The 19,939-nt window shown below is 48.7% G+C and overlaps 1 protein-coding gene across 1 annotated transcript in view; it reads right to left on the reverse strand.

Annotated features, from left to right (window-relative positions):
• Positions 1-19,939, reverse strand: part of LOC306779314 (calsyntenin-2-like) — a gene marked incomplete at its 5' end in the record, with an annotated part of 199,082 nt that overhangs the window by 72,682 nt on the left and 106,461 nt on the right. Inside the window, one exon of the mRNA XM_079271176.1 lies at positions 10,316-10,511. Within this exon, the coding sequence (XP_079127302.1) occupies positions 10,316-10,511 (196 nt within the window). The remainder of the gene's footprint in view (positions 1-10,315; positions 10,512-19,939) is intronic.

Below are 19,939 nucleotides of genomic sequence, written 5' to 3' on the forward strand. Positions count from 1 at the left end.
CAGTGCATGGAGCACTTGGACATGCAGGCACCGTTCCAACACGAAGGGAACTGGAAAAGCAGCGACTCTGGATTCCTGAAAAAGAAGTCCGCAGAATCCTTCAAGACTGTGAGTTGTGTGGTCGATACAACGCAGGAAGGAGAGGACAAAGAGTGGGAGGACTCACCATTAAAAGTACCGTACCCTGGGGTTCTATCTGCATGGATGTGGCAGGACCCTTAGGGGTACCGGGTAAATGTGGAGAAAAGTACCTGTTGGTGCTTGTGGACTCCATGTCAGGGTATGTAACCACAAAAGCCGTAAGAAAAGCTAATGGCAACAGTGTTGTTAGCATGCTGGACCAAGTCTGTGGCTACTTAGGGTTGCCTAAAGAGCTCAGGACCGACAACGGAACGCATTTTCGCAACGCTAAAGTGGACCAGTGGTGCCAACAGCATGGGGTAATGAGGATCTACTCTCCCCCATACACCCCCCAGGCTAACGGGGTGGTGGAAAGGACCATTGGCTTGGTGAAAAGTTGGATTGGGAAAAATGCCAACTCGAGAGAATGGAGCACTAAGACCCTGGAAATCGCCAAAACCCTGAACGACCGCTACCGAAGTGACAGGCCCTCCCCTGCGGAGGAGCTGATGCGCCGCCCCTTCACATCACAGGAAGTAGGGCGGGGCTCCGAAGATAAAGAGCCCAAGCTTGAGCAAAAAGTGCCACTTCGAGTAGGACAGCGCGTCTGGATCAAGGCTCAGGTCGGTGCTTCTAACTCTGCAGTCAAAGCCAAGTACGATAAATCAGACATAATTGTCAAGATTTTGGACAGTAATACTGTTCAACTCAAGAAGAAAGGAATCCAAGGAGTAGGGCAGCTGAAGCCAGTTCCGTACTAGGAGAAAACCAGGAACTCAAGAATGGCCACCAACATACAAGCTTTACCACCCTTTGTCAGAGTGGCCAATGTCAAAGGGGTGGTTAACATGAGAAGGAGTACTACGGGGCTCTGGGCAGGAAGAGCCATGAAGAAGTTGGAGTATGCAAAAAAGGGCTTTCTCTCAGAAGAGAATGAAGTCTTAACATGGAAGGAAATCAAGAATGATTGTGTGGTCTGCCTGCTGCCGACCACCCTTAACCTCACATGGCAGGGACCCGGAAACAAGAAACCACACCGGGTCTCTGGACGAAGAAAGGAATTTGACCGTATGACCCACAAACCAGTGAAGGTTTTGGATGCATATGTGTGCGGTTTTTGTCGTATCGCGCTTTTACCACGGTTGCACTTCGTCATCCAGTGGGATCTGCGGGGGACAAAGCTGAACCTTAAGGACTGTGTCTGCCAATGGGATGGACACAGGCTGCTCCTCTGTGCGTCTTGCTCCGTACTCCAGCTGAATGGACTGCTGGTGCAAGCTGGAGCAGCCGACGGATGGCAGGTGAGAAAGTTTCTTCAGCCAATACAAACCCTGGCACCCGCCTTGTGGGAAGGAGAGGGTGCTGCCGCTCCTGTCGATCTATCACACAAGGAGACAGGAGGACCCTCGGCACCAGCTATGCGCCCACTCGACGGCGATCCACACGAAGCAAGTGGAAACAGTAGTGCTGTCCCCATGAGATCCTGGTGGGAGTCGGTGGAAAGGAACTGGCCATACAGCCCAGGCCAGGCCGAGGTTGCCAACCCGCCCCTGTCTTCCGTACAGATCCCAGGGGCCTTCAGGGTCTATCGCAGCCCTGATGACCCAGGCTACGCAGCCACTGCTGCATCCTTACCCGATTGCCGCTTGGAAATGGCAACACGAGAAGGGTGGATGGGGCCCTGGGAATTAACAACCTGGCGCGTGTTAATCGAAGATGTGTTTTGTGATCCGGATGTGCCAGTACGTGAGCTTGCCCCAGTGCCAACAGAGGCTGGTGCTCGCGGCACGAATCTCCAGTATAACACCACGGATCTGGACGCCTTCCACCACACCGGTGCCAGGACCAAAGAAAAGAGTAAGATTTTCACGGTCACCCCAGAGGGGTGGCGGAGAGACGGTGTTATGCAACTACCGGGCTCTTGGGCGACCAGAGCGCCAACGCCTACATGGGAGGCCAGCACGATGCGCGTCATGGTGACGCTGAAAACCGTGATGGTTCCATACGACGGTGTGTACTCCGTCGGGGTGGAGCTGACCAGAGCGGATGAGGCGGAGCCTCCTCCAAACCCACGCGCAGACGCAAAAGGTTTGACCGCTTGGGCACGGAAGTCATTTCGCAAACTGCAGCGGAGTGGAAAGCCTCGCAGTAACAGCTCTTAGAAAAAGTATAGCTGCTAGAAAAAACGTAACTTGATTGTCAACATGTCGCTGCCAAACCCACCAAACAAAGATTGCAGGGACCTATCAATAGTCTCTCAGTCCCTCCTCGCACAAAGAAGGCCATATCTGCAATTGCCGAACGAAAATGTCTTTTTGGACAGACCCCAACGCGATTTTGCCTACCGAAAAGGCCTCTGTGGATCCGGCGCCTATTTCTGCAGCAATGGCGAATATAGGCGCTCGATTGACCTGTCAATACCCGGGAAGGCGGAATTGCTGACTGCTTTTCGCACAGGATGGCAACTCCAATATGACAGAGTCAATCGGACCCATCCGTGGCTGCTGCAGCCAGTCCTCCCTTGTCCTGACCAATCCCCCTGGATCCTGAATACCGTTTTCATCTCAGTTATGGGTCTGCGGTTGAAGTTGCGCTGGGGTCCTAACTATGCTGATTATTTGCAAAACGACTATGTTGATCTTTCGCTGGGTGAAAATGTGATCTGGACCACCAGCCCGGTCATGCGGCGTATCATAGCGCTCCACGTGAAAAACAGCGCGCGCTGTGTAATTGAGAACCAAGACATAGAGTTGCGTATGGTTCATTACCGCCTGCCAGGCCTTGGCCCACCGAACCCGGACCCATGCCTGACCATGAGGGAATTGCCTCCTTCCAGATTACGGACTAAGGGGCTTGGCCGGCTTAACCTTCACGAACCCTCTGCAGCATGGGCTAAAGTAACGGAGCTCCAGACGGACGACGGTCAGCCGTTATATGCATCTCTTGCCAAAGTCCGGATCCTTATCGACCCAGTGGACAGACAGATCTACGCATGGCTGCGGCAAAATAATGCTGTGAACGAGGGTTGCTTTGAACCCCCCCCCTGCTCCCCCTCCTTAATCGTCACCTACTACCAGTGGGTGTGGCGGGGGCTGGACTTAGCCATTGGCAGATACCCATCGGTGCTATATCACCAGCTCCTGAAGGGCAGGATTAGTCAGTGCGATCCTGACTCTCCCCCGCGCCTCAGCTCCGGATGCCTAGCTCCTCTTCCAGAGGTGCTACCGACCACAGCACTGCAGAATCCAAAACCATGGATCTCCCACTACTTCATGGGAGAGTTCATGAATTTAGGCGATCCTCAACCTTTACCCCCGTCTCCTTAAGACGCCCCGGCACGCGACTGGACCAATCAAGTAAACGACCTCGGAATGGAAAACGACTATGGCTTTGCTTAATGGCTAAAGTGGCAGCAGTATTAACAGGACTATGCCTTGTCCTGGCTATACTGTACTACTATGGTAGTATCCCATGGGCCCTCACTCATGTGAGGGTGTCCTACACTACCACAAAGAAGTTCGACCAGACATGCTGGACGGTCGGCTCTGGAACGATCGTTCTCTCTCAACTCGCTGGACAGAAGCGCGCCTCGCCCTGGTTGGACCTTGAGGTTGGCTCTAATGCAACCCGTCAAGTCCTAGAAGGGGGTGGGACGGCTCCGAACCTGACAGCTACTATCATCGCGTGGATGACTATCTGGGAACAGAAAATCAACGATTCGAAAATCAACGACACGGGTGAAGAAACAGACTGGGCAGGCGAATTCCAGAAAGAAATAGAGAACTCGACATGGAGGATAGATGAAGTATCTACGCTAGGAGCGGAGATGAAGATTACGGTAATGATGAAGAAAGCACAAGAAGAAAAAAGGGCACAGTGTAATTGGATCTACCCCGAAAACGGTGTCCCAGGCTGGTACTGTTCATGGGCATGTGTCTCATGGGCAGAGCACGGGAACGAGGGATACTGGAAACCCGAGGTAACCTATGCAGCGAGCCACCGCAATGATACGTGTTTGATGATTTTACCGGCAGAAGGAATGTTCTGGGGACACTACAACCTCACCTGTGAGGCCACACAACCGCGACGTAAACCACAGCGGGTGAAAGTTAAAGTTAAGGTGAAGCCACTAGGTAACACCACACTAGGTAACTCCACCGACTGCCAGCGGAACAACCTCACCAGCCGAGCCGTGAATGACACGCAGGCGAAGGAAGAAGAAGTAGTGGAAGTACAACCTACGGCTTCAGAGACAGTTCCAGAGGAAAAAGAAGAGCAGCCGCAGCCGCCGCCGCTATTCAAGTCAAGTGACAGTCTTCGGAGAAATCGGAGCAGAAAATGGACGCAGCATTGTAAAAAGAGCAAGCTCCCTCTCCTAGATAAGTGCTTCTGGAATGTGTTCTTTTATTGCGAAGGTCAGAATTACTTCGTAATAACTCCGGTAAACAAACCACAGTATCAGGCTCATAAGTTCATCTATCTACCCGAACCTAATGCCCGGCACGAGGCCTGGCTCAACAACACCCTGCCGTGGATATGGATAACCGAGCTAAAGCATTTCAAAGGAGCCTTCACGGAGGGATACTCCAGAGCCAGCTACGGCCTTTTGGGACCAAGGACGACCGACATGTATGTACAAAAGCTGCCGAAACCCGAGGATTTAATGACAGCCCCAAGAGGGGATTTCCAAAAGATTGACACTTGTGTGACCAACAAAATGTTCATCGCTCTGAACGGAACAGAGTATCTAGCCGACGGCGCCTCCCCGAGATGCACACTCTGGCAAGAGTGGTATCGGGCTTGGGGAACGTGGCTATATGACTGCACAGGCCTGAAGACGAACAAGACGATCAAAGGAACCCTGCAGGCATGGAAAGAGGCCCACACCCGGGACGACAGTTCAACCTGGTGGGGCCTACAGAAGGATGAAGTGTTAGAATGGGTGGTGCCATGTCTAACTCAAACCAACAACTACTGGGTGAAGTATCAGTACCTGGCCACAGTATACTCGAAAGAAAGAGACATCTGGCCTGGGGTTTGGAGCCGACCAGAACCATATATAGGCCCGCGGCCCTGGAAGATGGAATGCAACCGAGGAAACACGACCTGCAACATCAGCCTGGCCGGGGGACATTGTGAGACTGTGCCAGGATGGGAAGACCATTGCCAGACCCACTATGGAACAGAATATGAAACCCACGTGCAAGAAGTAACCTGGGTGAAGGCTAAAGACGGGAAATGGAGACGGTCAGGGCCCCTGACCAGCAGCTGTACCAACTTAATCCTGGGCCATCGCATGAAAGACAGAGTGAACGTGAACGGCCAAATCATTCCCCCAGTAACCGACCCTACAGTCTTTTTAGCTGAGGGCCACGCCTTCAGGAAAAGCCTCTGCGAGGGTAAAGAAGACAAAGGATTCGAATGGGTAGGAGCTAACCGCCTCTACGGGAACGGAACATGCTACGAGCCAGAAGAACACTGGCTGAGTTGCGGGAGCGGCCGACGAGAACACGAGTGCAGTTGGATCGAACTAACGGGCGCCTCCATAGTCGGGACCGCAACCATCGTAGTGGAAGAAGTGGCAGGGAAGATTGGAGAAGGATTCACGGTCATAAAGGGATGGATGGGGAGTTTGTTCTCCTGGCTTTGGCCTTATTTGTTGATGATAATTGGAATTGTCATCTTGGGCCTAATAATCTGTGCCGCCATTAAGGGCGGGGTAGCAGCCACTGTTGCCTCGTGCTTTAAGGGGAAGTTGAAGGAAAAAGGAGAAGTGAAGAAGGGACTCCTCCCACGAAGGAAGGAGGAGTCCACCCACCTATAAAGGGTGAACAACTGGAGCGCCATAGCCATTGCAGACCCGGAACCTGAACCAAGAGCCTCATACTGAAATAAGAACGAATAAACCTAAGAAAGCCAAGATGACCAACATGACCAACACCACAACCATTGCACCTCCAGGCATGAACACCACTTCTCACCCAGGCATGACCACCTTCGGAGTGAGTATGACCAACACCACAACTATTGTGACTCCAGGCATGACCACCTTCGGAATGAGTATAACTGAAGCATTACAGAACTCCTCCGACACAGCACGCAGATGCAGGCCGTTTATTCGCTTAACCGACCTGGACTTTTGGGTCCTTGAGATCATATGGTTCTTCTACTGTTGCATGGGCGAATGGTCCATGAATCAGCCGCTAAGAATACTGGCCCTGGTTGTAGGGTGTCTGAAAACAGCGATTGAAAACATCTATCGAGGATCACTGTGGCTTACCCTGACATGGTTCGCTACATACCTCCTGGGGAGAATCCACATCGACTCTACTCGCTGCGGTCTAGTAAAAGGTGGAATGGTGATCATCTGGCTGGTAATCGACGTCGCTGCAGTTTTCTACAACCCCCTGAAGCTGGTCTCGGCAATCGTCGAGGCCTTTCTGGCGGTTACAGCCCTGACGTATCTCGTGGTCATGACCATGGCTATGAAAGAAAGAGGAAGAGGGCGTTGGCTCCACAAGATCGGCGCCATTGCTCTTTGGGGCATAGGTTGGGGCATAACTGTCGCCATCTACTGGTTGGGTTCTGAATCATCAATCGGGATAGCAGCCTGGCTCATGCTGTATGAGCCTTTGTTTCCAAGAAGGGTTAGGCCTACAAGCCCAGGCCTAACACCTCCTCCAATGGTGTTGGCATCTCCATGGCTGCATTCTCTGGCTCTGCGGCGCTCTGCAAAGCGCTCCAGTACTGAGAGGGGGCCTTAAAAAAGAATGAAAATAAGACCACCCCCTGCTTGCTAAAGCTTGGCTTGTAAAAATGCGCTGAAAAATGTAATGATTAACGAAATCTTTGTGTTCAACAACATTCAGGAGGAGGTCTGCTGTGTCCGCTGTGGGATTCCTCCGGAGCTAATGTTGCACCTGTGGGAGGTAAACCAAGCCCTATGGTGCACCCAATGCTACCTGGGGCAATTCCCGGTAGGAGCAGCCAGCGGCCTCTTCTGCAAAGGAAGTACCCCTTATATGCCTGCGATGAATGTAGTCGACTGTATGGAATTAGAGGCTAAAGCAAAACCAGTGTGGACTTCCGCTGGAAGAACCCCACCAGAGGTCCTGCTCTATGCTGATGGTGTATACTGCCCAGTATACACAAAAATATGGGCGTATCCTGATGGCATCCGGGTGTCCAGCACCCACCTCACCGATGGCCGCTTCGTCGTCATTGGACCACGCCTGCCCGCCCTGCAGTATCCAGTACCAACTCCAGAAGAAGACGACGACACGGCAAGCATCACGGGTGTGGAACACCGAGACGTGGGTAGCCAGACGATGCTCGCAGGAGTAGTACCAAATCTAATGGGGATGTGGGGATACGACGAGGACTGCGGCGAGCTGGTGGAGGTGATCCCTGAAGGATTGATAGTTCCAGGCGAGGATGAGGACAAAGCATCAACCAGCCCCGTCCCTACTCCGGCCTCCCTCTCCCCAGACAGCATTCTGAACCAGAATGTGTTGGCCCTGGTGCTGAGCCTGGACGAGCAGATGAAGGATGCCATAGATGACGAGGAAGATAACAACGCCCTCCTGGATTTCCAGCCACCAGGTCTGGAAGGCCTGGTGGTGCTCGACAGCTGGCAACACGAATCCGAGCCGGAAGACGACGTTCTCATCATCACCGCCGAGGACGACGATGAGTTCCTAGAGGATTACCTGGGGCACGGTGCGGCAGCTTGAGACCTCAAGAAGGGGGTGTCAAGAAGAGTTGACCTCTCAGCGCTGCCTCGGTAACATGTCGACACATTCAAGGGAGAGAAGTCAGGCTATAAGAGCGCAAAGCATATATTCAACGTTGAAGAGTAATCAAACAGATAAAATGTATGAATAAATATAACGAAATGTTCTAATCAATTGTGTAACAAATGTTTAACTGCATAGAAGTGATTTAAACAAATGTAATGAATGTTTCTGTGTGTTCTGTGGAGCTGAGATAGATGTATTGGGCAAGTATTGGGCAAGAATGACATTGCTGTAATCAAGACCAGATGTTGGGTGTAGTCAAGAGAAAGATCTAGAAACTGATGTAATAGGTTGAGTCATACAGGCAATGTTCGGCTTAACGCCCTTTCCAGAGGGAGGGGGGATGAGTAATGGACCAAACAGGTGGGGGCTGATCACAGCCCATATGAGGAATATAAGGACATGCTTGCAAAGAACAAGCTGGGATTTCATCGCGGATGCCGTACCAAGCGCATCGGAAGAAGATACTAAAGCCTGCAGCTGATGTATTGAGGACTTCGTCTCTGTTCACGGAAAAGAGACCTCTGTTCGTGGACATTGAGATTAAAAGACGAAGGTTCTAACTCTCCCCACCGCTCGCCTCTTAACATCTGGACAACTGAGAAAGCCGCAGCTGCCTGAGAAAGACTTTGTACTGAGTTTTGAGAACAGCTGAACGGGCTCCGTTGCGGAGCGGGAGGATCGAGGGTCCGGCCGGACCTTCGCTCCTAACAACTCCAAAAGAACTCTTTTCATCGCACCATTGGACATCCAGCTCCAACCGAGCCGTCTCGGCAACTAAAACTAATGAGTATAATCGAAGAAGATAATTAAATTGACTAATCATGTGTAGTGACATTTTATGTGAGCTGTAGCTGTAACCCCTGCAAACTAACTAAATATAACCTGCAATAAATATCTAATCTGCATTTAAAGTGAAATCCTCAAGTGCATTAATTTGCTCGAGTAGTAATGAGTTCCTCGTAACAGTAAAAAGTTAAAGCTATTGTATGTCTAACAACTGAGTTCTGAAAGGTTATCCTAGAGACCGAATCCACTTAACAACCCCTTACGGTTTTAGCAAGAATTAATCCTAGCCGTTAAAACCTAACCTGGCATTTACCAAGAGCGCGGATCCATAAGAGGGAAGCTGCCATAACCGACGCGACTGGTGGGAGCGCCCGGGGCCAGGACTGGTCTCTCGGCCGAGCGCGCTCTGACCGGAGGAAGCAGGGTAGACGTCGGGAGTAACGGCAGTTAGCGGAGCCAGGCGAGTTCCCTCGCCAGAACACCAGCTCGAGAATCTTTTAATAGAGAGCTGAGTCAGTAATTAGCCCCGTATCGGGCCAGAAGTACCCAGGATCTAACAACTCACATGCCCTTATTGCAAGTCCCTCGGGATAAAAGAGCCAGCTAAATGAATGGAATGCAATGTCGACTTGAATTTACATTTAGTTTTCTTTCAAAATAAAGTCACAGAGTCCCCACAGTCCAGTTTATTAAAGTCTAGACCATCATTAATCATATTACATTTGAAAAGAACAGGATGTCCAGTGCCTTGAATGCAGTCCTTTCTTTACTTGTATCTGACTTCATTGTGTTGTTGCACAACCTTGCCAAAGTGACTCAATCAGTGAGAGTCTTTTGAACAAGTGGGGGTGCAGGCAGGATTGATATTCAAAGAAATGATTGAAGGCCATACCAGCTCAGCTGTTCGTCGAGGTTTTGCAGCTGAAGTGGTTTAACTGAAGGCAGCGGGGATAACATAAGCAAAGTTGGGGTTCGGGTTGCTGGTTATTTAGCTCTACTGGGTGCCGTTCGTCGGCTGCCTGAGAGAAAGAAGCTCCACCTGATCGTCTACTTGCCCCTGTGTTAGGAAAGTGGACGACCTCCCGGTAGTTCCAGACAGTTTTTCTTTGGACCATCTATGGAAGTTGAATGAGAACATCTCTGACGCATGTTGTTGGTGCTTGGCAGCTTGCTGGGGCTCTGATCCAAACACCCACTTCCACTCTTTGTATCCTCAGCAGTCGTGATTCCTATTTGTCTCGTACCAGTTTAAACTCGTGCGTTCTAAAACCACCACTGTTTTCTAGCGGAGCTGACAATGTGATTGAACTTCAGCCGTTTTCTAAATGAATGATAAATTAAACAATAAGTACTTGTCGCTTTGCATAATTTAGCCCAAGTGTTTTGATATGAATAATGAAAGATTCTTGTTTGTTTGATTCCCTGTTCCCTTGTCCTTGGTGCTCTTTCCTTTTCAGTGACTTTGCACAAGCACGCCACGTCCACGCTGAAATTCATTCTCAAGCATGAAGTCAAACCCAGACATCACACTCTTTGCTTGGAAATGGTCACGGTACGTATCTGCATGTATACTTGTGTGTTCCGTCAGACCCTGTTGCTGTCTTACTCACTTGTGGGACTTTTTGACCTCCGTGCCCCCGGAGCTTGAACCGCAGTCGTGAGCCTGGATGATGAAGGTGTATTCCTTCTGCAGCTCGCAGTCCACCAGGCCGCGGGCCCTCAGCTGGCCCTCACCAGACGTACCGTTCAGCACCACTGCCTCGAACGGAGCCTCCAGCCCGTGGATGTTGAACGCGCAGATTTCCCCTAGAGACCAGGCAGGAGGGAGGGAGGTACAGGAGATAGGAAGAGGAGGAAGAGGAAGAGGAGTGAGCTCAGTGTTAATCGCAGTCAGTCAGGTGGAATACAGTTCAGTCTTAAAGAGGGACTCTTGTTGGCATATGATGTTAATACATGTGATCTTTCCCAGATGTGTACCCACACAGTGACTCTCTTAAAGGGCAATAAATTAGCTTCTAGCGACCACTTGGTGTTGGATTGATTTTGGAGTTTTGGAGAAAAATGGGAAGAAAGATATCTGGTTCCAGGTAGACTTTGGGCGACCGTGGCGCACTGGGTTAAGAGGTCGTCTGGGAACAGGAAGGCGTACGGTTCGATCCCCGACTGTCACGTGTCGAAGTGTACCTGAGCAATACACTGAAGCCTGTCATTGGCAGCCCACCGCTCCCTATACACAGGGATCGGTCAAATGCAGAGACAACTTTCCCCCTTAAAGGGATAAAGAATAGTATACACTCTATTCTATTCTAGACCATTTCAGACTCCTGCATTCCAAATGCATAAAGACGCAGCAAATGTGAACTTCAACAACTTCTCTCTCACCGATGTCCCCGGGCAGTCCTGGAGGTTATTAAACTTGCAACTTTAAGTTGCAAAGATCTATCAACTCTGGAATAGTGCGTATAGTCAAGGGAAGCTGCAGAACATGAGTTTATGAATGATTTATGAGAGCTGCTTAAGCATCTTATCTTCTTCTTTGGGGTTTTACGGCAGCTGGCGTTGCGTAACTGCCACCTGGATGCCAGAAGTATCTCAATCCTAATTCACACAACATGAATATTTTATGTTCACACAACACATATATATTTTGTACAGATAACAAGAGACAAAATGACGTAGACTTTATTCGAAAAAAATACGTTAACGTAGCAAAGGCATATATTTTAAGTCAACTAAAAACGAATAATGTGTACAACCCCCTGATTCATTTTTTTGTTGGGTCATTTCTACCATTTAGAGTTAAGGTTGAGAAACAAACTGTGACACAAACAAAAAACCGCAGCAGAAGCTGGAGGTTTAAAGATGCATCATGTTCCCGGCAATGCACCGTCTCTATCTAATCGGTCTTGTGAACATGTAGACATCTCTGTAGCCAGAAGACGACATACAGGACACGTTACATGAGTCTGAAATAAAACTTTGCCGTCCCCCTTGTGGAGAGATACAAAGGAGGAAAGAAACCATTTAAATGCAGAATGAGCAGCTGACAAGAGCAAAACAAAAGAGCCAAGAGGCGGCTGACATTTTATTAGCGGGCTGTCTAAAGAAGTGGTCCATTTGTGGGAAGGTGAGGGAAGTTGTTTCTTTCTTCTTTTGTCCTTTTTTTTCTTTCTTGGCGACTCAACGTCCCCAAACGCTCCCACTCGTAGGATTTGAGGAAATCACTTAACGCGAGCGGCTCACAGTCTGACCCGTGACAGCTAATTGCACTGATATCACTAAACTAACAGCGGAGACTAAATTGGATTCCCGAGCAGCTTTGTGTCCGCGTTGCTCCTGGCAAGTTCTGATAAGAGCAACTTTACTTTCTACTGCCTTCCCCTTTCTCTCCCCTTTTCATCCGGTTTCTGTCATAATCCCCACCTCACCCTTGCTGTTGGGGCCGGGGCTCTTAAATGACTATTTGCCCTCGGAGGAGCTACAGGCACAATGATAAAGAAAGTGGGAAATAAGAATAGGGAGGGGGGCGGGGGGTGTCGACACTGTCTGCATACGGAAAAGACTCCCCTCTCTCCTTACAATGACTTATCAGGGTTAAATGGGCCCCCAACAATATGGAGAAGCGTGGCTTGCTGGGGAGAGTGAAATCATACAAATGGCATCGAACAAATGGGGTGCGACGGCGAGTGACAGGAGATGCAACAGTCCTGACGTGCTGCCTCTCTCAACCGCCGGCCAGAACAGGCAAATGTAAAATCCATCACCGGTGGAGCGAGAAATAAATCCAATATGCACAGACGAGCGCAGGGGCCTCCCATCAGGGCGAATATGCTGATGGTGCACGCCCTGAGGCCGGGTGGCCCGGCGTGCTCCTCGCGACTTAATTGTAGCTGCTGGGGGAGCCGGGGGGACGAGTCAAGGTGACCTGCTGGAGGAGGACCTCCCTCTTTTTTCAGGATTAAATGAGCACTCAAAAACAGCTCTGGAGCCCCCCCCCCCACACACACACGCACTACTTTTCTCTTCTTTTCATACGTCCCCCTATCACTTCGCCTCAGACCTTGATAAGTGTTCAGCCACCTGCGGAGAGCATGGGGGCCCGGCGGCAGCGGACGAGCAGATGTTGGGCGGCTGGCACTCGGCAGAGGCAGAGAGCTCCCAAATGCTAATTGCGGCGCTAAACTGTCAGCTGAATATGTGTCTCCGCGTCGCATTAGGCGTTTAGGTGGTAGATTTATGGCCAGAAGGAACTCTTCTTTAAAACGAATGGATGTAAACTAATGGATGTGGATGACGCAGTGCTATTTCATGATTCGTTTATCTGCTGGTTTATCATCACTCTTTGGCTATTTGGCATACTGAATCATATTTTAAGTCTGAAACATTATTAATCGCTGTGTGCTGTACCCAGTAAAACATTATCTCCATTGTCATTCTTTCCTCGACCTTGTTCTCTGCCGCCGTGGTTAATAACATTCCCCACGGGCGCCGTTTGCATTTAATCAAGTGTAAACATCAATGTCTGTCTATTAGTCAGCGGGGACGTGTGCTCAGGACTTGCGCTGTCGCCCTGTTGGTGTCAGAAGTCGCGCCGGCGCTCAACACCTCGAGGGGATCTGGCACCCGTCCACACGAGACTATCTTTGAGGACACAGAGCTCATTATCAGTAAAGGCAGAGATGCTTTACTGGCAATGGTGGCCTGTGTTTTGCAGAGCTGGAGGACGGTGAGAGAGTATCAAGGGGGAAGGGAAGGGGGGCACCGCGCCTCGGGGGCCCCAAGTTACTGTCAAAGCTGACAGAGCATCGTCGATGAGCTGCCTGCATCCTAATAAACACACGAGCTCCTTTTTGCTGAAAAAAAAGATGGCAGTCTCGCACATAAGTGCACGGAAAAGCGCGGCAGCTGGTTTGTACTGAGCGGAGGTATCAGGCGGGAAACAGACGCACCGCTCAGAGGAAGAGGAAGAAGAGAGAGATATGAGGGGAGATGAAAGGAGGAGCTGGGAAAGGATGGGAACACGGCCACCGCCTCAGGGCAGCTCCGATCTCCACTGGAGAGTGACCAAAGCACAGGCATGAATACACGCGCGCGCGTTTACTCAAACTGTGCCAGTTCGGCAGCTGTAATCAGTGCTGACAAGCCTTTCATCCTCCTACTGTTGGAACACACACACACACACAGCAGAGACAGCACGTAAATCAGATTACTTGATATGGCACTGTTGCTGAACACATTCTGGACCAGGCATCGGTTCGCTGGCACCGCGACGCGTTTGCACCCACGTTAGTGCAATATTTTGGCTCGCCGTCATTTGTAAATCCACCCTGTTTGCACAAGAGTGGCCGTCTACTCTGCGGTTTACACAGTTGTCATGATTTTGGCTGCTTTTCCAATTTGGATTTGGCAGGAAATTACCTCTTGTATTAGTCACCCGCATAACCCGCTAATTCTCCCTCTCATTTTAGTCGCAGAAATACACCAGCGCACATCCACAAGCACTCTGGGAAGCATGTATAAACACTGACACACACACACACACACACACACACACACACACACACACACACACACACACACACACACACACACACAGCTCTCAGCTGCTGTGCAGAGATAGACTGTCAGCCTCAGAGCTCTGCAGAGGGCCGGGATTGAAAATGCTGTAATTATGCTTTCATGAAATTAGCCAGCCGGGGAAAAAAAAAAAAAAACAACACAATTGAGAAGCTGTCCATTCCGGAGATAAGGATTAACGCTAATCAAGCCCGCATGTTCTGACTGGAAACTATAAGAGTGAGAGTACAGTGTGTGTGGATGAGTGGGGGTCGGATGGGGGAGGGGGACCTCGCAGTTGCCACCCCTCGTCTCCTCACTCTTAATTACATTAAAGGCCTCCTCTCACGGAGTTAATGACATTCTGCTGCCTTCTGAGAACGACAACACCAATCCTCTGTGCGAGCAGGCGAGAGCGGTGTCGGAGTGAAGGGTGGAGGACTGAGGCTGTCCATCAGGGTCTCACGTCAAGGCAGCAGTAGGTGGGCTCTGCGGGCTCTGCAAACAGCTTACGAGGGCCTGAAAACAGTAAAAGTGTTGAATTCCTTGCACGTTCACGGGCCCCTGTCAGGGTCTGGATGCCTTATCATCACTCTGGGTTTTCCCCCAATTCGCTGCCCCTGGCTGGGCTCCTTTTGTTTCTGTCCGTTTCCTTTCCATGGACGGTTTGACAATCTGTTCAACAAGCTCAATAGTTTTCTGTCCTTGCAGTAAAAACATGAACAATCATGTTTTCTATGTAGCAACTGTGATCAAGTGTGACAAATGTAACTCAGAACACGGACATATACTGTAAACTAGCATCTGTTTCAGTCGGTATTCAAATTCAGTTTGTTGCACTTAGGATACATAAACAAAATAATTGTCATAATATGAATATAACGTATAAATATAAACAAATAAAAAGCTAATTTTGTCATCTACCTTGAATGCTGACAGCAGAACTATTTTGACCTTTTTACGATTTTCTTTACTTGTATATGTATGCAGAGGCATTATCATAATCTGTATAACAATGATTATTATCATCATTTCATATCGTTTTATTTTACTTATTGTAGGCCCAGTTTTGTTGGTCTGTATCTATTTGGCTTATTGTTTAAACTATTTTAAACTATTTATAATTGTTGGAAAAGCACTTTGTAGCCTTTGTTTTGATAAGTGCTGTATAAATGTTTATCATCATTATTATTACTGTTATTAAAGACAGTGTGGAATAAAAACAAATTGTTCTGTTATCTCTGTCTAAATGAGGAATAATAAATGTAAAAAAACAAGTATTTTCCATATACAAATCAGTTTCCTTCCTCTTGATCTGTCTCTTGATCTATCTCTTGATCTACCTCTATGTATTGATGTATACATAAAGTCACGGGCTGGGTGACTAGCTGACCCTGCCCGTCGTATAGAACCACACTTGACAGCGATCATAAAGTGAGTGTCTGATGCAGAGAAGCTCCCCCGGCAACAGCTTGAAGGCCCGTGCTGCTAAATCTCCTCTCTCCAGGCATTTCGCTGGACGGCAGCGTTCCGGGTCCTGAAAACATCGATGCTATTTTGTCTTAGCAGCTCGAAAGGCCCGTTGGCTCTGCCAACTGTGTGCGAGGCCATACACCCACCTCCCCCTATGTATACGTCAATAAAGTTAATCACAAACCCCAGCGGGCGCCGTGTCAATTACCACAGCCTTAGACTCGGAGCAGAGCCAAAAACGCTGCTGTGCAAGCGTCAAACCATCAATGAGATACTGGCATCCAATGCAACACCAGCTCGAGCATTACAGTGAACATTACATTGGCGACTTAATGGTCGACTCAAAAACAACTCCCTCCAGCTTTTCAGCCGGTGACGGCTGTTGTTAATTTCAGAACTTGAAGGACAAGATTGGCACTTTAAACTGTATGAAGTCATTATTACAAAATTATTTTTTGGGGTGAATTATGTTAATTTTCTTTCTTTTTTGTGACAGTTTCTGAAGCCCTCTTTGTAGAGTCTTTATAACTCGCTGTGAGAGATTTGTATGTAATTTCTCATGCTATAAGGCCACATTGTTGTCGTCTGTCACCACTGAAAAGTCCGGCAGGATTTAGGCCATTGACAGTAAGTCTAAGCCTGGATTACACATTTCCCCCTTCATTATTCGGCATGTTGGAGTTGTATTACATTTCGATTATGCACAGTTCTATACTTCCAGTGCGAGGGTGATAATTCACTCGGTTAGCATCTGAATTATTACCAAAATCGATCCGCTTTGACTTCCGAATAACGACGGGCAAAGAACGAGACCGAGAGGTTTTAACAAAAACACAGTCAAGGCAATCACATTAAACACAGCGAGGAATCAATAGTTTCTATTTTCCAGTTCTGTTCATGGAAATGGCCCCAGGGGAGAGCATGTGTCCTTGTCTGAGCAAGGCCAGTTAGAGTTCAATGTGTTCAAATATCCGTATCAGAGTTTATGACCCCCATTAATGCCCCTGAGGACGTTCTCTGCACAGCCGAGCTACACAATGAAACACAGCCCATCGCCTCGCTGACACTCTCTTTGACCATGGACGAGGTTTATTAGATCTAAGGTCAACAAAGCAGAACAAATCTAACAGCAACCACATGATTGAATATACAGAGTAGCTTTGATTTAGAGCCACGTTCTCTCCATTGAAGCAATACAGCAAAGTCCGTGTTCCTTTCATTAATGGAATATAAAAAACGAAGGCCCGTAACTCTGCGAACATAACTACGTTACATAATCGGGTAATAGAAAGCTCATGCACGGATTGTGAGAAGCTTGTTAAAGACGTTCTCAAACAGATTCTTGTGGCACAGAAACAATTTAGGCCTACTGAGGGTTGGCATCTACCTCACCCACAAAATGACCATTTGTACATCAATTGCTCACCCCTGTTACCTGGAAAAACGGAGACAAGTCTTGATGAATTGAAGTAAACGTTGGCCGCATTTATCAACAGCGAAACTACATCAAAACAACATGTACAAACTCTCTCACAACTCGTTCAGTATAATCCAAGTCTCATTGATCCAGTCGTGTGCTCGACAGAGCTACAACCTTAAAAACACTCTCACATTAATTAACAGTCCCACACTTGTGCAGGCTCGCTCCAAATCGGGAAACAGGAGAATACATTGTGCGCATAGGATTGTGGGTGTTTCAGGAGCGCGGACGGATACGCAGATGTATCCTTGGAAGTCCTTTGACTGAAGGACTCAGTCCTTGACGGAATTCAAAGGGTCCTCGACATTGGAACGGTTCATCGGCGAGATGTCGCCGACGTAGCATTCTTGAAATTCCGCCGTTGGAACAGCGTTTGCTTCAGTATTTCTGTTGTTATTAAAAAGTCCCAGTTCCAGATATCAGTGATGAAACAATTACCCCCACTCCCCACATTGTGTAGCGCCACACTGCCCCAAACACAGGCTGAGGTCCTGCCTCTGAGCTATCGATCACCTCATCGCATGCCGGCGGCTCCGGCAGCCAGGGCCCAGCTGTTCGCCATCATCACCACTGAGTCTTGCCAGCTCGCCTCCAACCATACAAATGGATATGGCTCCCCTCAGCCTTGTTTAGCCTGCCCATGATTCAAGGCCAAAATCCAACGAGAACCGAGTCTGTAGAGGAAAATGCCTCACAATACGTTCACGGGGTCATTGTAGAAGCATCGTGTCCCCACTGACCGCAGCACAAAATGTATGCTAATCTTGTTTACGCTCTATTAGGGGATTCGAGAGGGAAACAAGATCAAAATGTTGCTGCTGCCTCCACACAGCAGCGTCTCTCTGGTGCATTTTATATGCAAATCGCTATCTGTTACATCACCCTGTTTCAAGGCTCATGCAGCCACAGCGTCTGTGAACCGATCCTTTCTAGTGGTGTGCGCGGTAATGAGCGCATGAGGCTGATGGCGCAGTGAGAGTGCGGGGACTGGTGAGCTGCCTGCGGAGCGGCTGCTGACAGACTGTGAAAGGAGATGGCCTCGGGTGACACTTCTGCCACCGCTGCTGGCAGTGTTTACCTTCAGGGGAGAAGACGGGTGGAGGAAATCGAGAATAAGTGGGTGAAGGAGTGAATACAGTGACGCCAGGCATGTACAGTTCTTCTGAGAACAGCCGCAGAGAAAATATTGTTCCTGTGTCTGTGGGAAGATTATTCCCTACTTATTCCTGAGAGAACTACAAACGGAGAGACATTGCAATCGTGGCAGTCGGATGAAACCGGGAGACGGATGTGATGGATTATATATTCGGATGGCAGCTACAGCGCATAGAGATGATTTGTGCCTTCTGTGCAATGCCCCCCCCCCCCCCCCCCCTTTCAAAGTTCTGTTTTATTACATCAAGGTACAGCGTTTTGAGCCCATTTGGCTTCTGGCCAGGTACGGCGCAATTACACAGACTCGGGTGTGTGTTCATTGGAAGAGTCGTCTCAGACCCGCTCATTCAGTGAGAGAAAAACAACAGCATCAGTTCAGCTAAATGTTCTGCAAAATCTCATTGGAGAGAAGTTTGCATCAGGGCAAGTTGAGAAAAATGACGGAACTATTTTGCTGTTTTCACCCAGGTCTTCTGGCACCAGTGGGCCACCATCGCTCACTGATACTGCTCAAATTGGGTCAGGGACCTAGGAGTGTGAAGGTAGGGCAGCCTCTGCCAAAACTATTTCTGTGTGTGTGTGTGTGTGTGTGTTGTAACAAGTGAGGAGGAAAGATTATGGGAGCAACAATACACTGAGTGAAAAAACACCGAAGCACCCAGTGATTGGCTGGAGGACGGCTCTATCCCTCCAATCATTTATTCCTCTCATTCGCTCTCTTCATTCATTCCCGTCATTTCTCAAATTTGGCTTCTTATTAAGTGTCTGTCATCTGTGGCATTTGTCCACGGCGCCGCGTCTCTCCGTTCCTCCATTTGCCCTTCATACCGGTTCCTTCTCTTATCCATTTCACCTTGCTGGAGAAAGAAATCTACTGTGAAATTGTGTTTCTAGCCCTTATCCAACGAGGTATGTTAACAATCGACACACTCATTGTTGGTGGCTGGAGTAGAGTATTTATGGGTTTAGTGTCCTGCTCATGACAGAAAGTAGGGATGCATCAATCCGGCTTCTTCATTCCTGATACTCATTCTGATATTTTGGCGTTTGGTATGAGACGATCCCGGGTACCGATCCGATACCAGTGTTGAATCAATGAGCTGTGCCTCAGTGTGTGGAAGTGACCGGGATCATTCTTTTACGTGTAAGGGAATACCAGCTTTGATTTAAACATTGCTCTCCGAACTTTGTGAAACATAATGAAACAAATAAATACACGAATATAAATATCGTGAATTGTTAACATACGAAAAGCATACACCAGCAACTTGGTTGATACAAAATTACTGTATTTCTTTAATTTTTTTTTAAATGCAGCAGCAAATTGGTCCAACCTTCAACTAAGTTTAACGAACTAAAGACTGTTTTCACCATTAATTAATCTGCCGTTTATTTTTTCCATCAATCGTTGATGTCCATCCCATCGTCAACGATGCATCCACCCATCCCCGTCTTTAAATGCCTTCTGTCCAAAGCCCAAAGGTATTCAGTTTACTGTAAAATAAAACAGAGACAAACAGGAAATCTCCACATTTGAGTGGCTGAAAACAGCATTTTTTAAATATTTTTG

Source organism: Melanostigma gelatinosum (genome assembly GCF_949748355.1).
Source record: "Melanostigma gelatinosum genome assembly, chromosome: 7".
In the NCBI taxonomy this organism is placed as follows: Eukaryota; Metazoa; Chordata; class Actinopteri; order Perciformes; family Zoarcidae; genus Melanostigma; species Melanostigma gelatinosum.